The sequence below is a fragment of the Squalius cephalus genome (genome assembly GCF_949319135.1).
Source record: "Squalius cephalus genome assembly, chromosome: 12".
Taxonomy (NCBI): domain Eukaryota; kingdom Metazoa; phylum Chordata; class Actinopteri; order Cypriniformes; family Leuciscidae; genus Squalius; species Squalius cephalus.
This window is the reverse complement of record NC_137133.1, coordinates 7,249,576-7,271,227: the sequence shown is the minus strand read 5'-3', so window position 1 is coordinate 7,271,227 and position 21,652 is coordinate 7,249,576. Positions and strand designations below refer to the sequence as shown.

At 39.1% G+C, this 21,652-nt stretch overlaps 3 protein-coding genes across 3 annotated transcripts; 2 read left to right on the top strand and 1 right to left on the bottom strand.

Moving 5' to 3' along the window:
- Window positions 1–131: 131 nt before the first annotated feature.
- Window positions 132–3,634, top strand: LOC307168308 (uncharacterized protein). Its single transcript, XM_079888100.1, has 2 exons — window positions 132–264; window positions 843–3,634. Exon 2 carries the CDS (start codon window positions 957–959, stop codon window positions 2,364–2,366), a length of 1,410 nt encoding a protein of 469 aa, XP_079744226.1. The 5' UTR covers window positions 132–264; window positions 843–956; the 3' UTR covers window positions 2,367–3,634.
- A 1,630-nt stretch (window positions 3,635–5,264) lies between these two features.
- Window positions 5,265–8,974, bottom strand: zbtb25 (zinc finger and BTB domain containing 25). The gene is made up of 3 exons (XM_079888101.1): window positions 8,857–8,974; window positions 7,360–7,538; window positions 5,265–7,068 (listed from the first exon to the last, which is right to left on the bottom strand). The coding sequence occupies exons 2-3, from the start codon at window positions 7,530–7,532 to the stop codon at window positions 5,940–5,942; spliced, it is 1,302 nt and encodes a 433-aa protein (XP_079744227.1). The 5' UTR covers window positions 7,533–7,538; window positions 8,857–8,974; the 3' UTR covers window positions 5,265–5,939.
- Window positions 8,975–9,860: 886 nt separating this feature from the next.
- On the top strand, window positions 9,861–15,387 carry zbtb1 (zinc finger and BTB domain containing 1). The gene is made up of 2 exons (XM_079887685.1): window positions 9,861–10,054; window positions 11,352–15,387. Exon 2 carries the CDS (start codon window positions 11,356–11,358, stop codon window positions 13,387–13,389), a length of 2,034 nt encoding a protein of 677 aa, XP_079743811.1. The 5' UTR covers window positions 9,861–10,054; window positions 11,352–11,355; the 3' UTR covers window positions 13,390–15,387.
- The last annotated feature ends 6,265 nt before the right edge of the window (window positions 15,388–21,652 follow it).

The window sequence follows — 21,652 nt, the reverse complement described above, 5'->3', positions numbered from 1 at the left end:
AGTAATTGTTTCAGGAAATTGTGAATGTGGTCGGAATGATGGATATCAATCTTCACATTAGCCGAGCCTCCTCCGTGTTGATTGGATGGATGAGGGGCACGCGCACATAAAGCGTCAATCAGCTGGTCGTTATGGAAACCGATAGGCGTGTAACCTGCTGAGTCTCTGCGCGCGGCAGATCAGCAGACTCTGCGAGAGTGGATTTATAAACGCCACAACAGTGACAAGTTTAAGTCGTGCTCTTCACTTTGCAGGTAGCCTGAGGTAGGTGTTTTAATTTAACATTAATAATGAGTACGTTGTTGTACCACTTTTTAAATCTAAGTTAGCCCATGTTTTTCTTCGCATGAGTTATCTGTCATCACAAAGATTAAGATGCAAAAGTAATGACCGTTGTTACATTTGTCACAAACAAAAATACTTTTTTAATCGGAGTAACGTTAGTCGTCGAGTTGTGACATTATACTGAGATATCTTTATCTCTTTAAATTATATGCGACATGAATAAATAAAGTTGTTATTTGACATTAATGATATTTTTATAGTTAACTTTTACTGTTAGAACCGGTTAGCAAAACGCTTAGCCTGAATTATTTAAGATGTTTTCATATAAAGAGACTTCGCATTGGTGTCACACCCAGTAACGTTATGCGAGTTTGTTGTTTGTGCTGTAAACATTGCACCGTGTCGTCTCTGAAAAAAATATATAGCCTATACTTAAAGATACACATTTTAAATGTGTGATATATAAAAAGACAAATGAGTCACTGAATATGATTCAACCAACAAGTGAAATACAGCCTTTAACTTCAGTAATACAATGTTTTTGTGTTGGTTTGCAGCATTTCCACATCTTTAAGCAGACAAATTTTTAAGTGGAGAAAACAGCCGCTCATGTAATTGATCCAATATTACCAGTGAGAACTATTATTGACTGTAGTACTGTTTGATTAACCATGTCCACACAAGAGACTGAATTACCAGACTGTCAGGAGAAGGGGGGCTTAAAGAGAAAACTCACGGGTCCACCCAGGCTTTTGCTGGGGAAGTCAATATCAAAGGAGAGATTGGAAGGTAAATCACAGAGGAGGCAAAGACAAGCTAAATGTTGTGATGGCACAGTGGAGAATAATGATCAAGAAAACAGTGATGGCAAAGACCACGAATCCTCACTTATTACCCACCACAGCCCTCAAAAAGCCTCAGAGGAGAGGGTACCCCAGCCAGATGCTCCAGGAGATACCTCAGGAATTCTTGTAACACTGGAGGAGAGTGAAAGCAAAGATGAAAATATGGAAAGTAAAATGGACATGACCAGAAGCACTTCAAAAACATCCATTAAGAGGACATTTTCCTCACTCCTCAGGTGTGGCAAGAGGAAGGAATCAGACAAAAACAATTCTCAACACAACATGTGCAACTCTGTGTGTGAGAATACATTGAGTAATGCAAACAATAAGGAAGTTCCTAATGGAAAAAGTAAAAAGAGAGTTTTCTTCACAGTGTGGCCCATTTCTAAGAGATCAGCCACATCCAATGTCAGTCTAGGAAGGGGATGTAAAGAGCAAGGCGGTGGCATGGTTTTTCAGGAGATAACGGCACCAAAAGATTTGACATTTAAAAAGATCTATCGCATCTTTCCAAGAAGGAAGAAAGCACCTCCTATTGATCAGTTTGAGTGTAGTGCTCACAATCCAACACAAAAAGAAGTAGGCCTAGCTGATCAACTGAATCAATCCCCTGCGGCTGTTATGGACATTCCCGGTATCAAGAAAGAAGAGAACCAAAAGGAAGAACAGAAAATACAAGCAGAAAGCATTCCAGAGACATTTACATTCAGTGCAGATGTGAGCATAAATATGGAGTCTGACATGGATAAAGAGCAGGAAATGTGTCCTGACCAAGATGTGAGTATGAATGAAGAAGATCAGGTGTTACAAACCAATGGTATTTTGGATTCTGCGGTTCCTCTGTCATGTTGCAGTGGCTGTAGTTTCGACTCTGAGTTTCAGGCCACAACATCAGGTAGTGATCTGCTAGTCTTAAATAAGGAGACTATAGAGAATGATACAACATGCAGGCCAGTGATTACTATAGAGCATGCATACTTATCAGAGGAAGAGAACATGTATGAGGCACCAGAGTTTGATGGTCTTACAATGAATGGGTCCTGGCAACATTTAAAAATAACAAACACACTACATCCTTCTGACCTAAATGTGTCTACTGAACATGACCATGGCCGATGTAATGAGACCTTACTGATTCAGACGGCAATTTCAATGGTGCGAGCAGCCATCCGTGGCGCTGTGGAACAGCTCGCAGTCGAGCAGCAGCACAATCAGATAAGTTTGGACCATGTGTAACCACACATATTCACATTCTTTATTTAGCCAGTGAATATTTCTCTGAGATGGTATAAATAAGCTGCATAAAAGAGGAGAGGAATTTCATTAAATGTAAGATGACGCATGTATAAACACATTGGAAATGTGATTGATATCAGATTGTGGAAAAGTTTGTATTCACTGTGTGATTTAAATGCTGTAATTTTGTTTGCATGATTAACCTCTTTTTATGATTATTTACACTTTGTATTTAATGTTACCTTTTATTGTTCATATTTTTTATACTGCGATATTATTTCCGATGTCACTGCAGTCTAGTTTCTATAGCAATGAATATCTCACACATGATTCCAAGAAGGCACTGAGCCACATGTTTATGTTGTGTAAAAGTAAAGGCAACGTTTTTATGATAATAATTGGTCTAAGAACCAAGGTGTGTGTATCGGTTGCTCAATTCATATTTAAATGAAGCGCTGACTGAAGCCTACACTGAAGTTATAAGTGACTGTATACCTGACAAGCTTGGGAGTAATGCTTGAAGATAAGGATGACAAGAGTTGGCAGCAGGGAAGATGTTTGCTTTTGTGACTACATGCTACTCTCTTGTGGCACTAAGATGCTACTACAAGATGGTCAGTTTCAAGATAGTTCACCCGAAAATTTAAATGATGTCATCATTTACTCACCCTCATGTTGTTGCACACCTGTATGACTTTCTTTCATCTGCGAAACAAAAAAGAAAATATTTTGAACAATGTTTCAACTGTTTTGTCCATGCAATGAAAGTCAATGGGGTCCAAAATGTTTTAGCCGCATTTCCACCGCAGGAACTTTCCTCATGGGAACTATAGGGACTTTGGGGTGGTACTCGGTGTGTTTCGACCGCAGGGACCAGGGTCTAAATGAAGTTCTGGGTAAAAATGTCCCTGCTCGAAAGGTAGTAGCCTACTTTTTCAAATTTCAGGAACTTTCGGGGGTGGGACTTGGGCGCTGAATCCAGCAGGAACTGGAAAGGCACCCGCAGTCCTGCTACGTCACCGGACTAATTTGCCTAATCTTAATGGTACTGAAACGCAGACAGCAACAGGTCTGGGGGGAAAAGTTCCTGGGACGAATTGTTCCGGGTAATTTCATTGGAAACGTGGCTTTTGTGTTAAAAGTAATAGAATAAAGTCATGCAGGAGGTTTATTATAATAGGGTTTGAGGATGAGTAAGTGATGATAGAATCTTCATTTTAGAGGTGAACCATTAAAACCATTGACAAGTATACAAACAAATCAGATGCATTATAAATCACAGTTTATTCAATGTGCCATTTATTTAAAAAAATAAATAAATAAATAACCAAACACATTATCACACAATGGCACTGAGTGCTGATGATGAATAAAACTAAATGGCCTGTTTAAATGCACTACACAAGTCACACAAATAACACAAACGCAAGTTTTGCTGATTTAAAATACTCATCACAGTACACCAGCCTCAATTTGAGTATTCAATTAATATAACTGCAAAAAGTGGTGATTTGACAGTTCAAATACAGCACAAAGAAACCATGTCTACCATCAGTGATGTCTTAAAAGTTGATCAGTCATTCTAAATAAAACGTTTTGTCATGTCTCAGTGTTTGAAACATGACTGGAAACTATGTGCCATTGCTGTTTTTGTCCAGAATTGTTATGTTAGACATTTACAGTGGCATTGTCCCATCTTAGTTATGCACTGCCCCAGTTTATGTAGTACGATTGTTAGCAAACTTGGATTATACTCTGTTTCATACACAATATAATCATGAAAGTCCTTCAGCATCAAAAAGCTTTTAGAAAAGCACCAGTTGCTCACATTCATTTGATAGATTATTCTGATTGTGTAGAAGTCTTGGACAACTTTGCACAAATAGGCACTGTTCACTGTTAACTTGAAAATGAAAAACAACTGGATTTGGTTCAACAGGCTGAGCAATAGTTTAAGTGCTTTTCTTTACAGAGATGTTTGGCAAAATATATTCTAAGGCACTGAACCCGTTTTGTAGGAAATTCGATTTAGGGAAGAAATCATTTAGACTCTTTGCACAGTCAGTTTCACTCATTAGGCCACAACCCCAAAATAAACAAGAAATAATAACATATTATATTCGCTTAAACTGGCCTCTAAAAACAAATATTACGATTGCGGTCATTTGTCAAATGTGCCACTTTATAATGCTATTTGAGTTTCCTGCGCATGTGCTTGTCGATTTAATACTTTCTTTGACTATATAATTGATCCAACAGTGTTCAGTCATCCAAGAGTCAGCAACATCATTATATATCAACACTACAATCATCAACACTTAAGTTTTAAACAAAATTATTTTATGTTTTAACACTGACAGAGACTTTTGGGACAGGACAGAAGTGCTGAGTCTGAGAATATTCTGTGTTCAATACAAGTTAAACTCAATCGACAGCATTTATGGCATTTTCCACAAGACATAATTTCGACTTGTCCATGTTTAAAAAAGAAAAAATCTACATTATGGTAAGGCACTTGGAATGAAACTTGAAAGTTGTTTGAAAGTTTTAGGGTTTACAGCATTAAGCACAAAGTATAGCCTAGTGAAAAGTAAATATACCAAACTGTATTTTTGCTAAGTATACTACAAATACATTTACATATTTATGTACTTAATATAAATACCCTGCAATTGTACTGTTGGTCTACTAAATTGATATTCTTATGGTCTGCTAAATTGGAACAACTAATTTTGTACTTAATACACTTCAGTTATCAGGAAACAGGTCCAACTTTAGATATTCTTAAATATATTTGATTGTGGAACCATTGCAAGTATACTTTAAGTACACTTTAAATATCTTGCATTCAAAGACTGATATTATACAGAGATCATATTATCCTTACTAATAATGATATTAAAACACATTTTTTTAAGCTTAGTATTAAGAAATGTGCATTGTGCAATAAAGAAGTACTCCAAATAAAGTTTAATTATAATATTTATATCAGCAAGTATCAGTAAATATGTTAATGGTTGTTCTAAGTGTGAAATAAATGTATTTTAAATACATTTTGGTATTGTTTCACTAGAGTATATATACAGCTGAACACAGCCTTTCTAAGGATACTAGAAAATGTTATCCCTTCAGTGTCTGCGCTATTTCTTTCCAGAAGTTATGACCAGTAAATAAAGAATAATTTCTTAACCCCACACACAAGCACTCGTCAACTTGTGCGCCAGTTGTTGTCGACTTTAAAACAAATGGCCTGGATATAGTATAACTTTACACAGAAAAGGATAGTAAGTGATTTTATTTTCAAACTAAAAATTTTACGTCTTGTCAGCTGTACTATTGAAACAGTGCTTATTTAAACATTTTAGCGATTTACCCCATTCACTTCCAAAGTGTCTCACTCTAACCCAGATTTTTGCTCTTTTGTTTTTGAGTAAAGGAGAGACAGGTGGAAATGTATTTTTGTGGTCATCAAAATTATAACACAAATGCTGTCGATTGAGCTTAACGTCCTGAACCCAGAACGTTCCTTTACCTTACATTGTGTGTTCACATGAATATAAGTCAAACACGACGTCATTCCACAGTCACTGCGTCCACGCTCTCCTGAGAGACCTCAGAGTCCAGTGAGTAGCAGGAGCTGCCATTATCCTGAGTGTCTTTGGCTGCGTCCTCTCCCGTGGCTGCGGTAATATCAGGCTGGCCCTCGCAGCCATGGAGCAGCTGCCCGCAGAAGCGGCTGTAGCGATGGTATCGCAGTGGCTTGCCCACGTGGGAGAACATGTGCTCCTGCAGCTGGCTCTTCTGCGAGAAACGAAGATTGCAGACGGCACAGGCCATCTTGCGCTTTCGCGTGAAGGCTGCCAATGGGCTGCCGCTCCGTCCGGTCCCGCTGCCTCGCCTGAGTTCCACAGCCAGCTCATCTGCCAGGGCCTGGCTCTGCCGCAGGGCCTCCTCCAGACTGCCAGAGTCTATGCGCTCCTTATGAAGCCGCCTCTCCTCCAGGGACGTGTGCTCCCCAGTTTTGTCCTCTGAAGGGCCTTCCATCAGACCGCTAGTCTCGAGGGCACAGGCTGTATGGGTAAAAAGGTGCTCTTGTAGGCCTTCGGGTGACAGACATCGTTCACCGCACCGGGGGCACAAAAGCGCTAGAGGGCCATCTTTGAATAGACTGGCTTGACAGGGGCTCACCTGGGCTGGGGAGAGAGAGCAAAGCTCCTTGTCGCCGTCCTGTTGTTCTTCCTCCTCTACCCGTTCCTGTTTGATCCGTGCCGAAATGTCAGATTCATCCCCCGAGGCCACCGAGGACGCGGCACGGAAGCTTTGAGGCTGTCGCTCAGATGCGATGCCCTCCAGCCCTACAGCGAGAGCTAAACGGCCATGTGTGCGATCAGCCCTAGTGCTGGAGCAGCTGTCCTCAGGGTCCCGTGAACCACCAGCCTTCAGGCCTGAGTTCTCTTTACTGGCTAGCTGCGAAGAGATTTGGATGCCATACAGATTGGACATACGGATGGGGTCAGAGGATGCATCGGGGCCACCCTCGCCTGATTTACGGCAGAGCTGGTATGCATGGAGGAACTTGATGCCTTCCTGAAGTCTGCCCTGGTCTACAGGTTGTTTGGGACCCATGCCTGTGTACATGATGTGTAACAGGTAGCTGAAGACATCTGGTTGAATATCTGTGGGCTGGATCTTGATGCACTCACTGAAAAAAGCAAGACAGTCAATTAAAAACACAATAAGCAATGTATTCATTTTCTACTAATTGTGTTTAATAATTTTCATTTGGTCTATATTTAATATTATTATTAACATGCAACAACTTCTATTGTTTATCAATCAAGTTATCTTGACTTCCTCCACATTCTTATTTGATTATCAGACTATTAAGCATGATGGATGACCCTTCAATTCAGTGCTGTTATGTTGGTACAGTTCAAGATAAAGTCAACAGGTGGTAGTTTCAAAAAGTGGTAGTTTTAGAGCTTTAGTTAACCTGGACTGGTGGATAAAGATCATTTTGAAGTAGTTTGAGAAGGCAGCGAGGACTGCGCGATGAGCCTTGAAGTATACATTGCCAATGGCAACAGTGCAATCACACAGAAAGCCAAACTCCCTTTGGACGTTCAGCTGCTGCAGGAGGAACAGACTATGACCAGACACGTCCATCTCAACCTGTTACATAGAACATACATAGGTAGAAGACAGATTTCAACCAAATAAATCCCTATGCATAACTTAAATAGCCTACTGTTATGATGGTATCAGTATTAATGGCTTTTACCTATATTAATACAGTATAGTGTATTTAGTCAACATTTCTAGCAACATAAATGTTGTATATTTTGTATTTACTGAGTTATTTAAAAACCATCCTCTTATATGACAAACATATTTTACATCTCTTTTCTGTCTCATGTCTTTACAAATATAAAAGTCATTATGATTTAAGTTTTTTTTTAAATCCACTTATTTTGCAATTTTATGAAAAGCTGGGGGGGGGGGGGGGGGTAGGGGTTCATGTCAAATACAGCAACCTTAAGAAAACTTTTTTTATATTAACAATTTTTTTTTTTTTTTAGAAAAATATTTTTTTTAAATGCATGAAAAATATTTTCAAAATGCATGACTCCAACAGAAATACAACGATTACATGTGAAAGGACTCAGCACATACTTTTAAACTATATTTCTTTTTTTTTATCCTCTCGGACATTCAATTTTTTCCTTGTCCCGCAGATGCATAGTTATACATGATAGACCAGTGCCAGAACCAACCAATGAAGAGCCTGAGTTTACTGAGTAACTGGCGACCTCTATCGATCAAAATGGCCATATTATTTTAACAAATTTTGAGACATACCAGATGTTTACATCTGGAGAGGGTTGGCTTTTTTGTTTTTTACATTGAAACATATATGTGTAAATTACATGCTTACATTATTTATAGGTAGGCTACTATTTTGGGATTTTATAGGAAGAATTTTCTCCTGAAGCGGCACGTTCTTCTTAATATACGCTATAACTTAATCGAAGAATGACATCTTGAATCATTGTATCAATTATAGCCTACGTAATTCCTACGGATAAGCAGCAACGACTGGATTGTATTTAACGGTTACAGACTAGTGCAACATTTTAAAATCTTTGCATGCAGACCTGACCAGACAATACCTGACAGTGATTCTTATAGCCTATTTCATTGCACAAAAGGACGTTTACAAACAGCAAACGTCGCCTAGGAAAATGTCAACGAATGGATATTACACAAAATATCGTGTAGGAGCTATTTAGTTCATGCTTCTGTAACATGCATGGTCTGACTCCCAGCAGATTTGCCCGCGATAGAATCATGTTTTTTTACACGTCTAGTCTACACCGATCAAGTGTTGTCGAAGAAAAGGTGTCCGTTTTCATGCACCTTGGCCAACAAAACATGCATTAACCAAAGCACAGACAAAATGCATTCACGCGGTCAAAAAATGCAATCTTACCAACTATATGAGAGAAACGGATAATAATTTCGTGTTTGTTGCAGCAGGAAAATTATCTTATGGTCTCGCGGTTCTTCATGCGATTGACGGCTTAGCTTGTTATCCGTCACGTGACCGTACTGTACATTAACTGATCCAGACGCTCGCATAGTGAAAACATGAAGCAGACGCTAAATGCTTGTATTTAAATGCTCGTTCGTTACATTTTTGATCTTTTATGTCGAAAGATCACTCAGGCCAGGTATAGCCTAGACAATGCTGGTCTAGTGTGGTAAACTCGCTAAACGAAAATGCGTAAAGAATAAACATTTGAAACCCTGCATGAACGAGAGCAAATCCAGGTTAGCAAAAGAGTCTGACAGCGCTCATGAAATTGTTTTAGTTTAACACACATACATAGGGACACTTCTAACAACTTAAATTAGCCTACTTTAAAAATGATAGCCTACATCTTTAAACTCATCTGTGTAAAAACGTAGCACACAAACTTAACAACACAATAGCTATAGCAGTCAATTGACAGACTGAATGAATACAAATATTTTTATTAGCCTATATTTTTAATTTTTTGAGAATTGTAATTATATCAAATGTAAAAAATTAAACAACTTGTTTATAAATAACCTAAAAAGCTATGTGATGTTAAATTAATGTAGGCTTACAAAAATAGTTATATTTCTCATTTCAATTATAATCAAATAAAAACTTATTTTGAAAAAAAAAAAAACAGTTATCCAAAATGCTTGGCATGGTCGTATAGCGATTTTTATTGTTTATATAAAAATTGCATTATATAAAACTACTACCAAATAAGTAGGCTAGTTCTTGCTGAAAAAATTGCAAAATGCAAGATATATTACATCATTATTTCTATTTCGTTTTCAACACAAGTGTTACCGCATTCGTCCTGACGAGCATATTTTCATACATGGTTTGGTTGCATTTTCACTGTGCTGCGCGTGCTGGGGCGGGCTGGATTTGCGTGAGCGGGGCCGGATCTCAGTGCGGTGATAGAGCTCGCAGAGCGGCTGTGCGGAAGTTCTTTCATCCGCGCTGCACAGAAGGGGCTTCGCCCTCGAGATTAGCTATTCTCGTCCCAAGTTTTCGCTTGGACGAAGGCAAAAGAGGTGGAACTTCTTCGCTCTGTGTTTTAACTTGAATTCTGTCGTTCGCTACAAGTTAGCGCCCATTACCGTCGGTGAGTATTTTCCGTGTGTTTTGCGTGTAAACACGAGCTGCAGTAATGTGAAGCTCATAGCGTATGTGCGGGAAGCTGCGCGGGGGTGGCACTGCATGCTTGCGTGAGAGATCTCCCTACGACAACGGTCAGATATATTCTGTTCTGCTGTCTCTTGAGTAACAGATCCTTTTAAAACTTAATGTGGACACTATGGGCAATCGTATGGTCAGATCTTTTGTGTGTTGTCCAAGTAGTTTGATTTTACTTTTAAGTGCGGTGTATGATTGACAGCCACAACGCCCGCATGATTCTGTCTCTAAAATGGGCCAATGAGAACGCGGGGGCGGGATGTAAACCTCTCTGTTGGCTTTATGATGGAACTGAACGACGGAAACGAGCTAAATTTGAAGCTAATTAATTATACTGTAGATTCCATTCATTATTATAGCCAGGTCAATTGAGTTTATTGACCAAGTTTTCTCCTTTTAGGGAATTTTTACCTGGTGAGTTGCCCATTTGGTTACAATATAGTGCAAATATTTGTTTAATGTAGCCAAATGGCCATTACTTTAGTTTAACATCTAGGTGTGAGTGACTAATGCCGACTAGGTGTTCACTACTGACTATCTATCTAGTTGATTAGTGAGTTTGACTATTTTATCATTATTTTTCTTATATACACTACTGTTCAAAAGTTAGGGGCCAGTACCAAATCAGCATATTAGAATAATTTCTAAAGGATCATGTGACACTAAAGAGTAATGGTGCTTTGAGAGTAATTGAGCTTTGCCATCACAGGAATAAATTACATTTTAAAATCAAAACAGTTATATTAAATTGCAATAATTATTCACAATTTAAAATGTTTTACTCTGTTTTTGATCAAATACATTTCCAAACCATTAAAAAGCTTTTTTAATGTCGGTGCTTGAATTAGTGTGCTGTTCTTCAGCTGAACATTTGCATAATAAAACCCTCTCATAGAAGTTATTTTCTATTTTTCTTCCTGTTTTTAAGCAGGCATACACATTCACTCATCTTTGTATGCTTTTGGGTGTCTTGTCATGATGAGTGTTATAATATTTTGACAGCATGACATTTCAAGTTAAAAATAGTTCAACTTGTAAAACCGTACCTAGAGACACCTGAACTCCATGTTTCATTCCTTTTCAAAGGTATGTTTTGAACATCCACAATTAGTTTGCAAATCAATACATTATCATTATGGTCATGGCCAAAGGGCACCTGTGAAAAAGAAGATTCCTCAAACTTGGGTCTTACTAATTACTATGTGTTTCTTTATGATTGTTCACAGGGTAATGGCAAGGCCAAGCCACAGTGAGCATGTCCTGCAGCAGCTCAACAACCAAAGGGAATGGGGCTTCCTCTGTGACTGCTGCATTGCCATAGGGGACATTTATTTCAGGGCCCACAAGGCCGTGCTGGCAGCCTGCAGCTCTTACTTCAGAATGATGTTCATCCGGGATCAGCAGGGGACTGCGCGGTTTGATCTCAGCAACATGCATATCAGCGCAGAGTGCTTCGATCTCATCCTGCAGCTCATGTACCTTGGCCGAATCGTTGTGGATCACTATGAGTTTGAGGAGCTGAAATCATCTATGACCTACCTACAAATGTACTACATCCCAGACTCTCTCGAGGACCTCCGAGACATCCGAACGTCCAATTTGACTCCCTCGTCATCTGCGTCGTCCTCTTCGTCGTCCAGTTCCTCGTCCTCATCCAGTGTGGTTGGAGGCAAGATGATGTTTGGCGTTCGAATGTTTGAGCAGCAGCGACCAAGCCCTTCTGAGAATGAACGCACAGCAAAAGCCTTAACCACAACTGCTCGTCAAACCATTAACATCTCAACTGTCAGGCCTTCTGAAGATGTGGTAATTCCACACCCTCAGCCACACTCAGAGACTGTTGTAGACCAGCCGTGTGACTTGAGGAAGAGAACTTCAGGCCGAAGCTCTGCCATGAAAGAACGTCCTCGGTTTGGACGCACATACACATGCGACGATTGCGGCTTTGTGTTCAGCTGTGAAAAGCTGCTTATCGAACACATCCTCACATGCACCAATCGCAAAGCTTTCCAGACGCCCAAAGTCGGCAAAGAGGGTAACGGTGATGCTGGCAAAGCCGAGAGTTCGAACTCAGAGGGTACAGATGAACACCGAGCAGTTTGCAAGGGCGAAGAGGACTGGACAGACCACAAGCTGGATGCAGAGACCGTGATCAGGTCTGTCGCCACTGGCATGGACGGCGAGGCTGCCTTCTCCAGGAATATAACCATTAAAGTGGAACGAGACAATGACTCCGAGAGCGATTTGGAAACTATAAAAGTCGTGAAGGTAGGGAACCATAACGTAGGGAGCTGCAAATTTCGTACCAGGGCATACAAAGACAATCTTGCAGACCAGATAAAGTTTGACAGCGAGGAAGAGGCTGGAGTATCCGCCATGGATGCTTTGGAGGGCCAAAGCACAGGGTTAGAGACGGATCCAAAGGTGCAGCGGATCAAAGAGGAAAAGCAAGATGGTGTGTCCATTCCATGTGAGTTGTGCGGAACCCTGTTGACGGAGGAGAATCAGTCTGCTCATTACATCTCCAGCCACATGGGACATATCTGCGCCTGTGGAAGGTGCGGCCAAGTGCTCATTAAAGGCAGGCAGCTGCAGGAGCACGCAGAGCGCTGTGGTGAACCCCAAGGAGCCGAGACGGACTCCCCAGGGGAGGATTCGCTTCTACTTGAAGATGCCGAGGCTATGGATGAAAGCTTGCTGGAAGGAGCCGACCTGGGCTTTCGGTGTCCGCTCTGTGGGTTGATATTTGAAAGTGAAAGTCTTGCAGTGGAGCATACGTTGTCTTGTCCGGAACAGGAGCCCTTCCGGCCCGTTCTGTTGGAAGACAGCGGCGAGCCAGACCATCGGCGCAAGCATTTCTGTGCAATTTGTGGCAAAGGCTTTTACCAAAGGTGTCACCTACGAGAGCACTACACCGTGCACACCAAGGAAAAGCAGTTCACCTGTCAGACCTGCGGGAAACAGTTTCTGCGCGAACGACAGCTTCGGTTGCACACTGACATGCACAAGGGAATGGCGCGGTACGTCTGCCCTGTGTGCGATCAGGGTACGTTCCTTAAACATGATCATGTGCGACACATGATCTCTCACCTATCTGCCGGAGAGACTATCTGCCAGGTGTGTTTCCAGATTTTCCCCAGCGCCGAGCATCTGGAGAAGCACATGGATGTGCATCTGTACATCTGTGGCGTTTGCGGAGAGAAGTTCCGCCTCCGGAAAGACATGCGGAGCCACTACAACTCCAAGCACACCAAGAGACAATGAGAGGCCTCTCTCTGCAACCATTGAATCTTTGAAATAAGCCATACTGTAAATGTGAGAACAAATCTATGCACTTAGACACCAATTGTAACCTTTACAACTGCACTTTCTATGTGTATGCAAATTCTGGATGTCTTGCTCAATGTTTTTGGTGGGATATAGTGCCTCAAGCTTTTGTTTTCATTTTCTTATACTTAAGGATGGATATCCAGACACTAGTTAAGTCTAGATATCGACTAAATCACACTATCAGTGGTGTTTCAGTTGAAAATGCTATATAGGTTTGTACTTAGGAAACCCATGGCTATTAGTTTTACATCCAATTAATAATATCTGTTCATAAAGCTTTAATGATGGTGCACATTGGCTTGTTAAAGTTTAAAGTTTACCAACATTTTAACTTTAGTATTTAAGATAACTTTTGTCAAAGGGGTCATTTGTTTTTTTTATGTTATTGGTGGTGCTCTTTATTTTTTTGTGAATGCATAGATTCAAGCACATACTGCTACCATTTCATCATTATTTCAAATAGCTCTGGTGCCATTACCTGTCATAATGCTCCATATACAATTGCCCTTAAAAAGATAGTTTAGCTTGAAAAATGTCTGCTTTTGTCAACAGGGTCTAATCTTGTTTTGGACCCCGTTGACTTTCATTGTGTGGATGAAAACATTGTTAAGAATATCTTCTGTGTTCTGCAAAAGAAAAAAAGTCACAGGTTTTGAACAACACAAGGGTGAGTAAATGATCACAGAATTTTATTTTTTGGCTCACTATCCCTTTAAAGCACAGATTTAATAAGGAGAATAGATTGCTAATAGTATGCGGGCACTTTTCCTTCCTTGCACCAGAACACTAAAAATACTGTAAAAAGCAAAGAAAAACACTCTTGTTGATGCCTTTCAGCTAGCTCTCCATGCTTAATCGTCACTCATACAAAACCCAGGAATCTATGCAAACTGTTGTAAATTCAACCCTAATTTATTGTGCATTCACAGAGTTGATGTGAACAGAGTTTAATTGATTACATCAACATTTATTGTGTGTAGTTATTTCAGTATCCCAAAGATATTCATGTAATATTCATATAAACAGATTTATAAAGTCTCTCAGTTTTTACGCAAACTACAGTATCTGTTTCTAATAAGGACTATGTGACTATTGTTCAGAGCTATTGAGCTGTGTGGTTTTGTTTAGGGTCCAGATAAAGCTTAAATCGACTTATAAGAGGTCTTAACATTTCAAATATTTCACACCTTTAGAGTTGTTGTGGCTTGATGTGAAGTATGTGAAAATGCAATATAATGCTTGCACAAGGGTGTAGGGTAAATTATTACATGTTTGTATTAATAAACAAGCACTTCTGCAATCGTTATCTTGTCTGAAATGTCCTATGAAATAACCAGGTTGGTTTGTTTTTGTGTTTTTAAAAGTTGAATTACATGGCGTTCATACAGGCCACAGTGCAGATTTTTGGAGCTGCGATCAATGAGAACCATCAACGTGGCCATGAGATTATACAGATTAATCTAGGTGCAGTAAATGATTGGATTAAGAGCAGGCAGTCTGGCTAAACTTTGGACTGTTGGTGCTCCATGCTTCTGTTTGAAATAAGTTGCCACATTCAAGTCAAGGTAAATTAATGACGTGATGTATTGATTTTGTAAAAGTATATCAAGACTGTGTTACAGTGGGGTTTATGCAGATCACATCTATTCTTCATCAGTAGTCACATTTGTGAAGGGTTATCAAACAAATAGAGTATAAGGACCAAAGCAAGCAAGTAATATACATGTACAGACAAACAGCTCAAACATTTGCACAGGCTTTTCAGCTGTGTATTTGAGTTGTGTTGTGATCTAAGCTTATGGTGAGAAAATGTGGTAGAAATATTAAAAGGACTATATGCAAATACTGGTTTTTGTTCATATTTTAAAAATTTCCTTCAGTGTTTCATACTTTCTTGGATTTAAAAAGGATGGATTTAAATAAAAGTTTAAAATTTGGTGATTTGTTTGATGTAATTGACATGAAATTATAGCAAACAGGAATGCAAAACATATTCGTATAGGATGTATTTACTGATTTATTTGACAATGATTCATTTATCATATTAAGTATTTTCTGTAGTCAGATACAGGCTGACTGCTGAATTATTATAGCCGTCTGACTGTTGGACAATGGCAGTGTAATATTTGCCATGCAAATGATCACTCCAAACCCATCTGGGATATTTTATCCCATTATTTAACCAACCATATCAAACACAATAACTTGCAAAGATAAATCCACAAAATTGTTTTAAAAGGGTTAGAATTATAATTTGGTGCATTATTTGCTGTGAGATTTATGTAACTTTGTTTACAACAGCAAGCTTCATTTGTCAAATTTAACATACAAGATCAACAACATGCATTTTAGATTACATATCACTTTTCTGGATTGTGTATGTCAATGGCTTGCTTTGCTGATTTCTTTTGGCTACATTGTCTGCAGTGACAATGGAATATATTATTATAAGTCGTGTATTATGGTGCGTTCAAGTCCTCCCGGGAAGTTCGTACTTACGAGGTGGGAAGGAAGTCGTGTTTACGTCGGCAGGTCAAGTCACTTTCGTCGAAGTAAGATGAGTAAGAGTGCATTCTCTTAATTAATTACACAAATATACAGTACGGTTCTTGAACTCTTGTTCTAGAAAATGAAGAACAAATAAATGTGCATCAGGTGTAGGCCTACTTTGTTTTTTATGTTTTCAATGAATTTATGAAGCCATTGCCAACTTTATCGTTACATGTTGCATGTGCCATGTTTCTCAGTAGCACGCCCAGCCCCAGTCGCCCACAACTCACGAGATGACTTGAACGCACCATTAGCTCACGTGCATTAGCATTGATCATCCTACCTGTGTCATCTAAAAGTGTGTCCAAAAGAAAAGTAGAAAGCCACGACTCTTATTTTTAAATTAAGGTACAAAGTTGGAACAAGGAGTGATCTGTGTAGGTATGTAAAGTAAGAACATAGTGAACTAATCAAACACACGGGTCAAATTGAACAAGCATTTACAGTGTTTGTTTGTTTCCAGGGTAGTGCCATCACTAACCTCTAGATGGTGACATTTCTGTCATAATATTCGGCCTGAAGTTCTAGAGGTGCTTTTTATACATATAGCCTACCAGGTTAGGTTAGGTTTAGGAGAGATGATCTTAGGGATTTTATACAGCTGAATTACAATCTTTTTTGGCAGTCTAGAGATGGTTTCCAAAACCACAAGCTCATTGGCTGCACAGGCAGTCAAGCTGTTAGAACATGTAGGCATTAAAAGGCTTTTAAATTATCTTTTAAAATCATCTTTTGGATTGTATCCCTAAATGTTATTTCTATCCCAAATTCTAGATATCAGCACAAAACCATCCTTCGCATACATAGCCTGTGTTTTGCTATAATTATCTGCATAAAAACAGGCCCTATCTCAGGCTTTCAAATGAGTTTATGTCTGGTTAAAAGCCTTTTAATGCCTACATGTTCCCCCAACAGCTTGACTGCCTTTACAGCCAATGAGCTTGTGGTTTTGGAAACCATCTCTAGATGCCTTGCGGTGCTCACTGTGACGCATACAAACTCTGTATTTGTCCAACCAAATTAGTTTAGCATGGAAAGGAACTTTTGGTTCTCTTTGGGGAAATACCTAAGATGGCAGAATGTGTTTAATAAAAAGACCCTTGATTAGAGATGTGAAATTCTTCTATTTCAGACCAAACAAATGTGAAGGATTCAAAGTATATTGCCTTTTTCGTATTTAATATAAATTAATGTAATGTGCTACTTTTCTATTAACTCTACTCTTTGTATTATAGGCTTACCTTCAAAATCTTAATTAAGAGACATTTTTGGCAAGTGGCAAGTGAACCTAATGTCTTTTGTCCCTGTCATCATGTAGTTTAGCTTGTATTTCCTCAGTATGTTTGTTTAGTGGAAGCACAAAGCACATGCTGTCTGCTTTTGTTTATGTGTTTTCATGTTATGCTTTTATTATCCACTTGGTGGCACTGTTTATTCTTATCAATGCGTTTGTAACTTTTATACCACATTATGGACAGGTTATGTACTCATGCCCAATGGGTGCATTTAAGAAGCTTATTGTGTCTGCTTGGCTGACACAATTCAGTCTACTAAATAAGTAATATATTACAAGTCTTGGCTATGTGTTCTCAGATTACATTATATATTGTGAGTGAGTTAAAGCCTCTAGCCTAAAGCCTCCATTTCTAGCCTTTTAACAACAGTCAAGGGCACAAGCCCTCCATCCCAAAAAAAAAAAAAAAAAAAGAAAGAAAGTTTTTTATACTCGTCCACAAGCTGCATGCGCAATTAAGAGCTGCTTCATCGTTGACAAAAATGTTTGTTTCCTACATGGTCATGGATTCACCTCGTTCAATGTTATTTTTGTTTTCTGTCAAAGAAACAAGTTACTATTTCGGAATGCAGCTGCAAACGGTTCAGTGCGTGAGTGAACTGTCCGAATGAATCTAATTTTGATTTTGAACTAGAAATCAAATAATCATACATGACATGATTGCTGGAATGTTATTTTTCTATTTAAATCTATAAACGATTTTCAGGTCGGTTTGCTATAATCTCTTTTGTTGGCAGACAAAAAATTGTCTGTAATATTTTACAGGGTCACAGCGGTATTCACTGTTACGTGAACAAAGTATGTAAACAGACGCATTTAGATGAACTATGCTTTCTTAGCGTTGCCGCAAGGGGTGCTATAGAGTGACTGTTTTCTTTTACAGCGGCTGCGTCCGAAATCGCATACTCTCTTGAGTAGGTAGCCTACATATTTTAATAAGTAAATATGGTGCGTTCAAGTCATCTCGTAAAGATCGTATTTACGAGTAACGCACATGAACGCCACCACAATGTCGTAAATACGAATGGGAAGCTCGGGATTTTCTATTTGATGGTGCGTTCAAGTCCTCCTGGGAAGTTCGTACGTACGAGGTGGGAAGTCGTGCTTATAACGGCATGTGCGTTCAAGTCACTTTCGTCGGAGCAAGATGGCGGAGTACTTTCTCTTAATTAATTACACAAAAATACAGTAAGATTCTTAAACTCTTGTTCTAGAAAATGAAGAACAAAGAAATGTGCATCAGGTGTACTTTGTATTCTTATGTTTTTAATTAGTTTATGAAGCCACTGCCAGCTCATCGTTATATGTTGCATTGTTATATTATAATACTATCATATTCTGTGTTGGCGATTAGCTAACTGCTCTGTAAATAGAAAAGCCTGACAATATCACAGCTAAATACCTTTACGTATTGTGTATTCCGCCATGTTAATCACTGACACGCCCCCAACTCGTACAGATCGGGGCTTAAAGAAAATCCCGAGCTCCCCACTGGTATTTACGACATTGTGGTGGCGTTCATGTGCGTTCAACTCGTAAATACGATCTATACGAGATGACTTGAACGCACCAGAACCGGTCTTTACGAGTTGGGGGCGTGTCAGTGAGAAACATGGCAGAAAACCACAATACTTAAAGTTATTTAATGAATTAATTAACCATTATTTCATGACACTAAAAGAGTACGTTCTATATAGTATGACTGTAGTATGAATATAATTTGGACATACTACATTCGCCATGTTGTCATTATCATGTGACCTACCAGCCGTGTTGGGGAAAGTTACTTTTGGCTAATGCATTACAATATTGCATTACTCCCCTAAAAAGTAACTAAATGCGTTACTTAGTTACTTTTTATGAAAAGTAAAGTGTTACATTAGTATACTATACTATACTATTCTACATTAGTATTATTCTGTGTGTTACATTACTTTTGTGTTACTTTTTCTCACATGGGCTGGGCTTGCCTGTTTTTTTTTAGCGCAATTTTCCTACGGACAAAATTGCGATTGTTAACTCATGATTTCTGTTCTGTCTGTGCGCACCAATCTTGCACTTCTATCTCCTCCTCAACCAGACCACCTAGAGACTTCGGGTTTTCGGCATTATGTTAAGGAAGGTCTAATCTCGGGAACGCACACACAAAAAAAAAAAAAAAAAAAAAAAAATAAAACATAAAAAGATTTACTATCTCTTAGTGTTGTGATCCCATGACGTCAGAAAATTGCGCTAAAACACTCACTGAGTTTTTATTACTTGTTTTAATAAAAAAAAATTTAAAAAAATAATCTATTTTTGGCAATTGTTGAGGCCCTGTCACACCAAAAGTGAAATGAATAAGCCTCAAGGCCTGTTCACACACGGGGACGAATTTCGCGCGCGATATTCGCCGACGTTTAACGCCTCGTGACTTAAACAAAGTTTAATGTGAGTGTGCACACCGGCGCGAAAAACGGCACGCGTAAAAGTGTCATTTTTTAAAAAACGCCTCGGGTTTTTTTGTTTTTTTTTGTTTTTTTGTTTTGACGCGCCGCGTCAAAAACTATCTGACCAATGAGATTGGCGCTTTTGTTCACGTGTCTGGAGCTTCTGAAGTTACTGTAAAACACAACTTGGGGGCGCTCAAACACAAAACGGTCTTGCCGAGCACACATACGTAACGGCGAAGAAGATATACACCAAGTAACGTCTAAACACTGCCGGGAAGAAATAAGACGAGGAAGATGCAAGGCAAGATTGTAGAGCTGCTGGTCTCGTTGGTGTCGGAACATAAAGAACTATATGACAAACGCGACAGCGACTACAAAAATCTTGATAAAAGAGAACTGTTATGGAGTGGTTTCTGTTTTACATTAAGCGCCATCTAATGTCAGGGAATGAATTTGCATGTTCACTCGGCTCATCGTCAGCGAAAATCGCTTGGGTGTGAACACAAAAAACGCCTTGAAAAACGCTGGCGAATAACGCGCGCCGATATTCGTCCCAGTGTGTAGGGCCCTTCAGGCTGAAGGAAATGCATAGTTATGCCTGAACAGTAGAGGGCGCAGCTCAAACAAACATTTCAGCTGTGCTACCATTCTGCATTAAAGAACAATAGGACAGGAGAAGAAAGGTCAACACTCTTGTTTCTAAATCTAATCTAAAGTAATTTTTGGTTATTACTATGGTTGAATTAGAGCATTGAAGGTCAATGCATTGAAAAATAGCATTGCAGTAAATCGCACTGATTAAATCTAACGATCGCTTATCATATCACGTCAAATGCAAATTATACTTTGTTCTCAAACTGTTAATGTTAACAACATCAGCATTGCGTGACTACATTTAATGCCCTTATATGCCCTAATGGCGATATTATCCTTGTTTTCGCATGGGCCCGGTTGCAGTCTCTTTTTATTTCTGTAGCCACTCCGAAGTCTGAACGAAGTCTTTTGCATTTTACAACGGGTGAATCTCCAGTATTCACTGGTGATTGTCATTTGAACCTTTCTGGATCCGCCATCAAATTGATACAGTACGTTTAATTATATCAAGTGCTGTGAGAAAAGGCTATAAATCTCCACCTCCAACATCCTTACACACAATATAGCCTACTAGCCGGGACACCTTATTTGTACAGATGTGATGTAATGACGCAAAGACATGCTCAAATTTCCTGCGGAAATACACCAGTACCACAGGAATTAAAAACATTATTACAAGCTTACCGTTTTGAATCAAGCTAAGGCAAACAGATCGTTTTGAAGACTGGCTGGTTAAGTATTTGCTCAAAAATGTATTTTGGATAATGTTTAACCCAAAAAAGTTACGGAATGCAGCTTTAATATAGTTCTGAGATTGCATGTTACACTGTTTTTATTAATTTTGAGGAATACTGAATGTTTTTGTGCAAGTGAGATGAGTAAATGAATGTTCACATTTAGTTTAGAACTAAAATAACCATCATGTTTACACAGCGCACACAACACCTCCTCACTTTATTTCTCTCAACATGGGGACAGGAGAGCTGTCAGTCAATAAATGTGTAAAAGTAACTAGCGTTACTTATTTGAAAAAGTAATTTAGATATTTTGTTGTAAATTGAAAAAGTAATGCGTTACTTTAGTTACTTGAAAAAGTAATCTGATTACGTAACTCAGGTTACTTGTAATGAGTAGCCCCCAACCTTGCCTCCCAGCGTCAGTTGCGTCACTTCACTGCCATTAATAAATCCACTCCCGTGGCCTCATGGGATAGTAAAGTATCCTTCGTATGCACATTTCAGAATCTCGCCGGAAGAAGTGGGTCATCCGGGTCGTTTTTTGCCTACTTTTTTATGAGTACTGTGAATTCGGACATACTTCTTTTGTC

Excerpts from the sequence above, each read along its gene's own strand:
- LOC307168308 (XM_079888100.1), top strand. The coding sequence starts at position 957 with ATGTCCACACAAGAGACTGAATTACCAGACTGTCAGGAGAAGGGGGGC.
- zbtb1 (XM_079887685.1), top strand. The coding sequence starts at position 11,356 with ATGGCAAGGCCAAGCCACAGTGAGCATGTCCTGCAGCAGCTCAACAAC.
- zbtb25 (XM_079888101.1), bottom strand. The coding sequence starts at position 7,532 with ATGGACGTGTCTGGTCATAGTCTGTTCCTCCTGCAGCAGCTGAACGTC. Across the intron at positions 7,069-7,359 it reads ATCTTTATCCACCAGTCCAG|TGAGTGCATCAAGATCCAGC; the intron begins GTTAACTAAAGC and ends TGCTTTTTTCAG.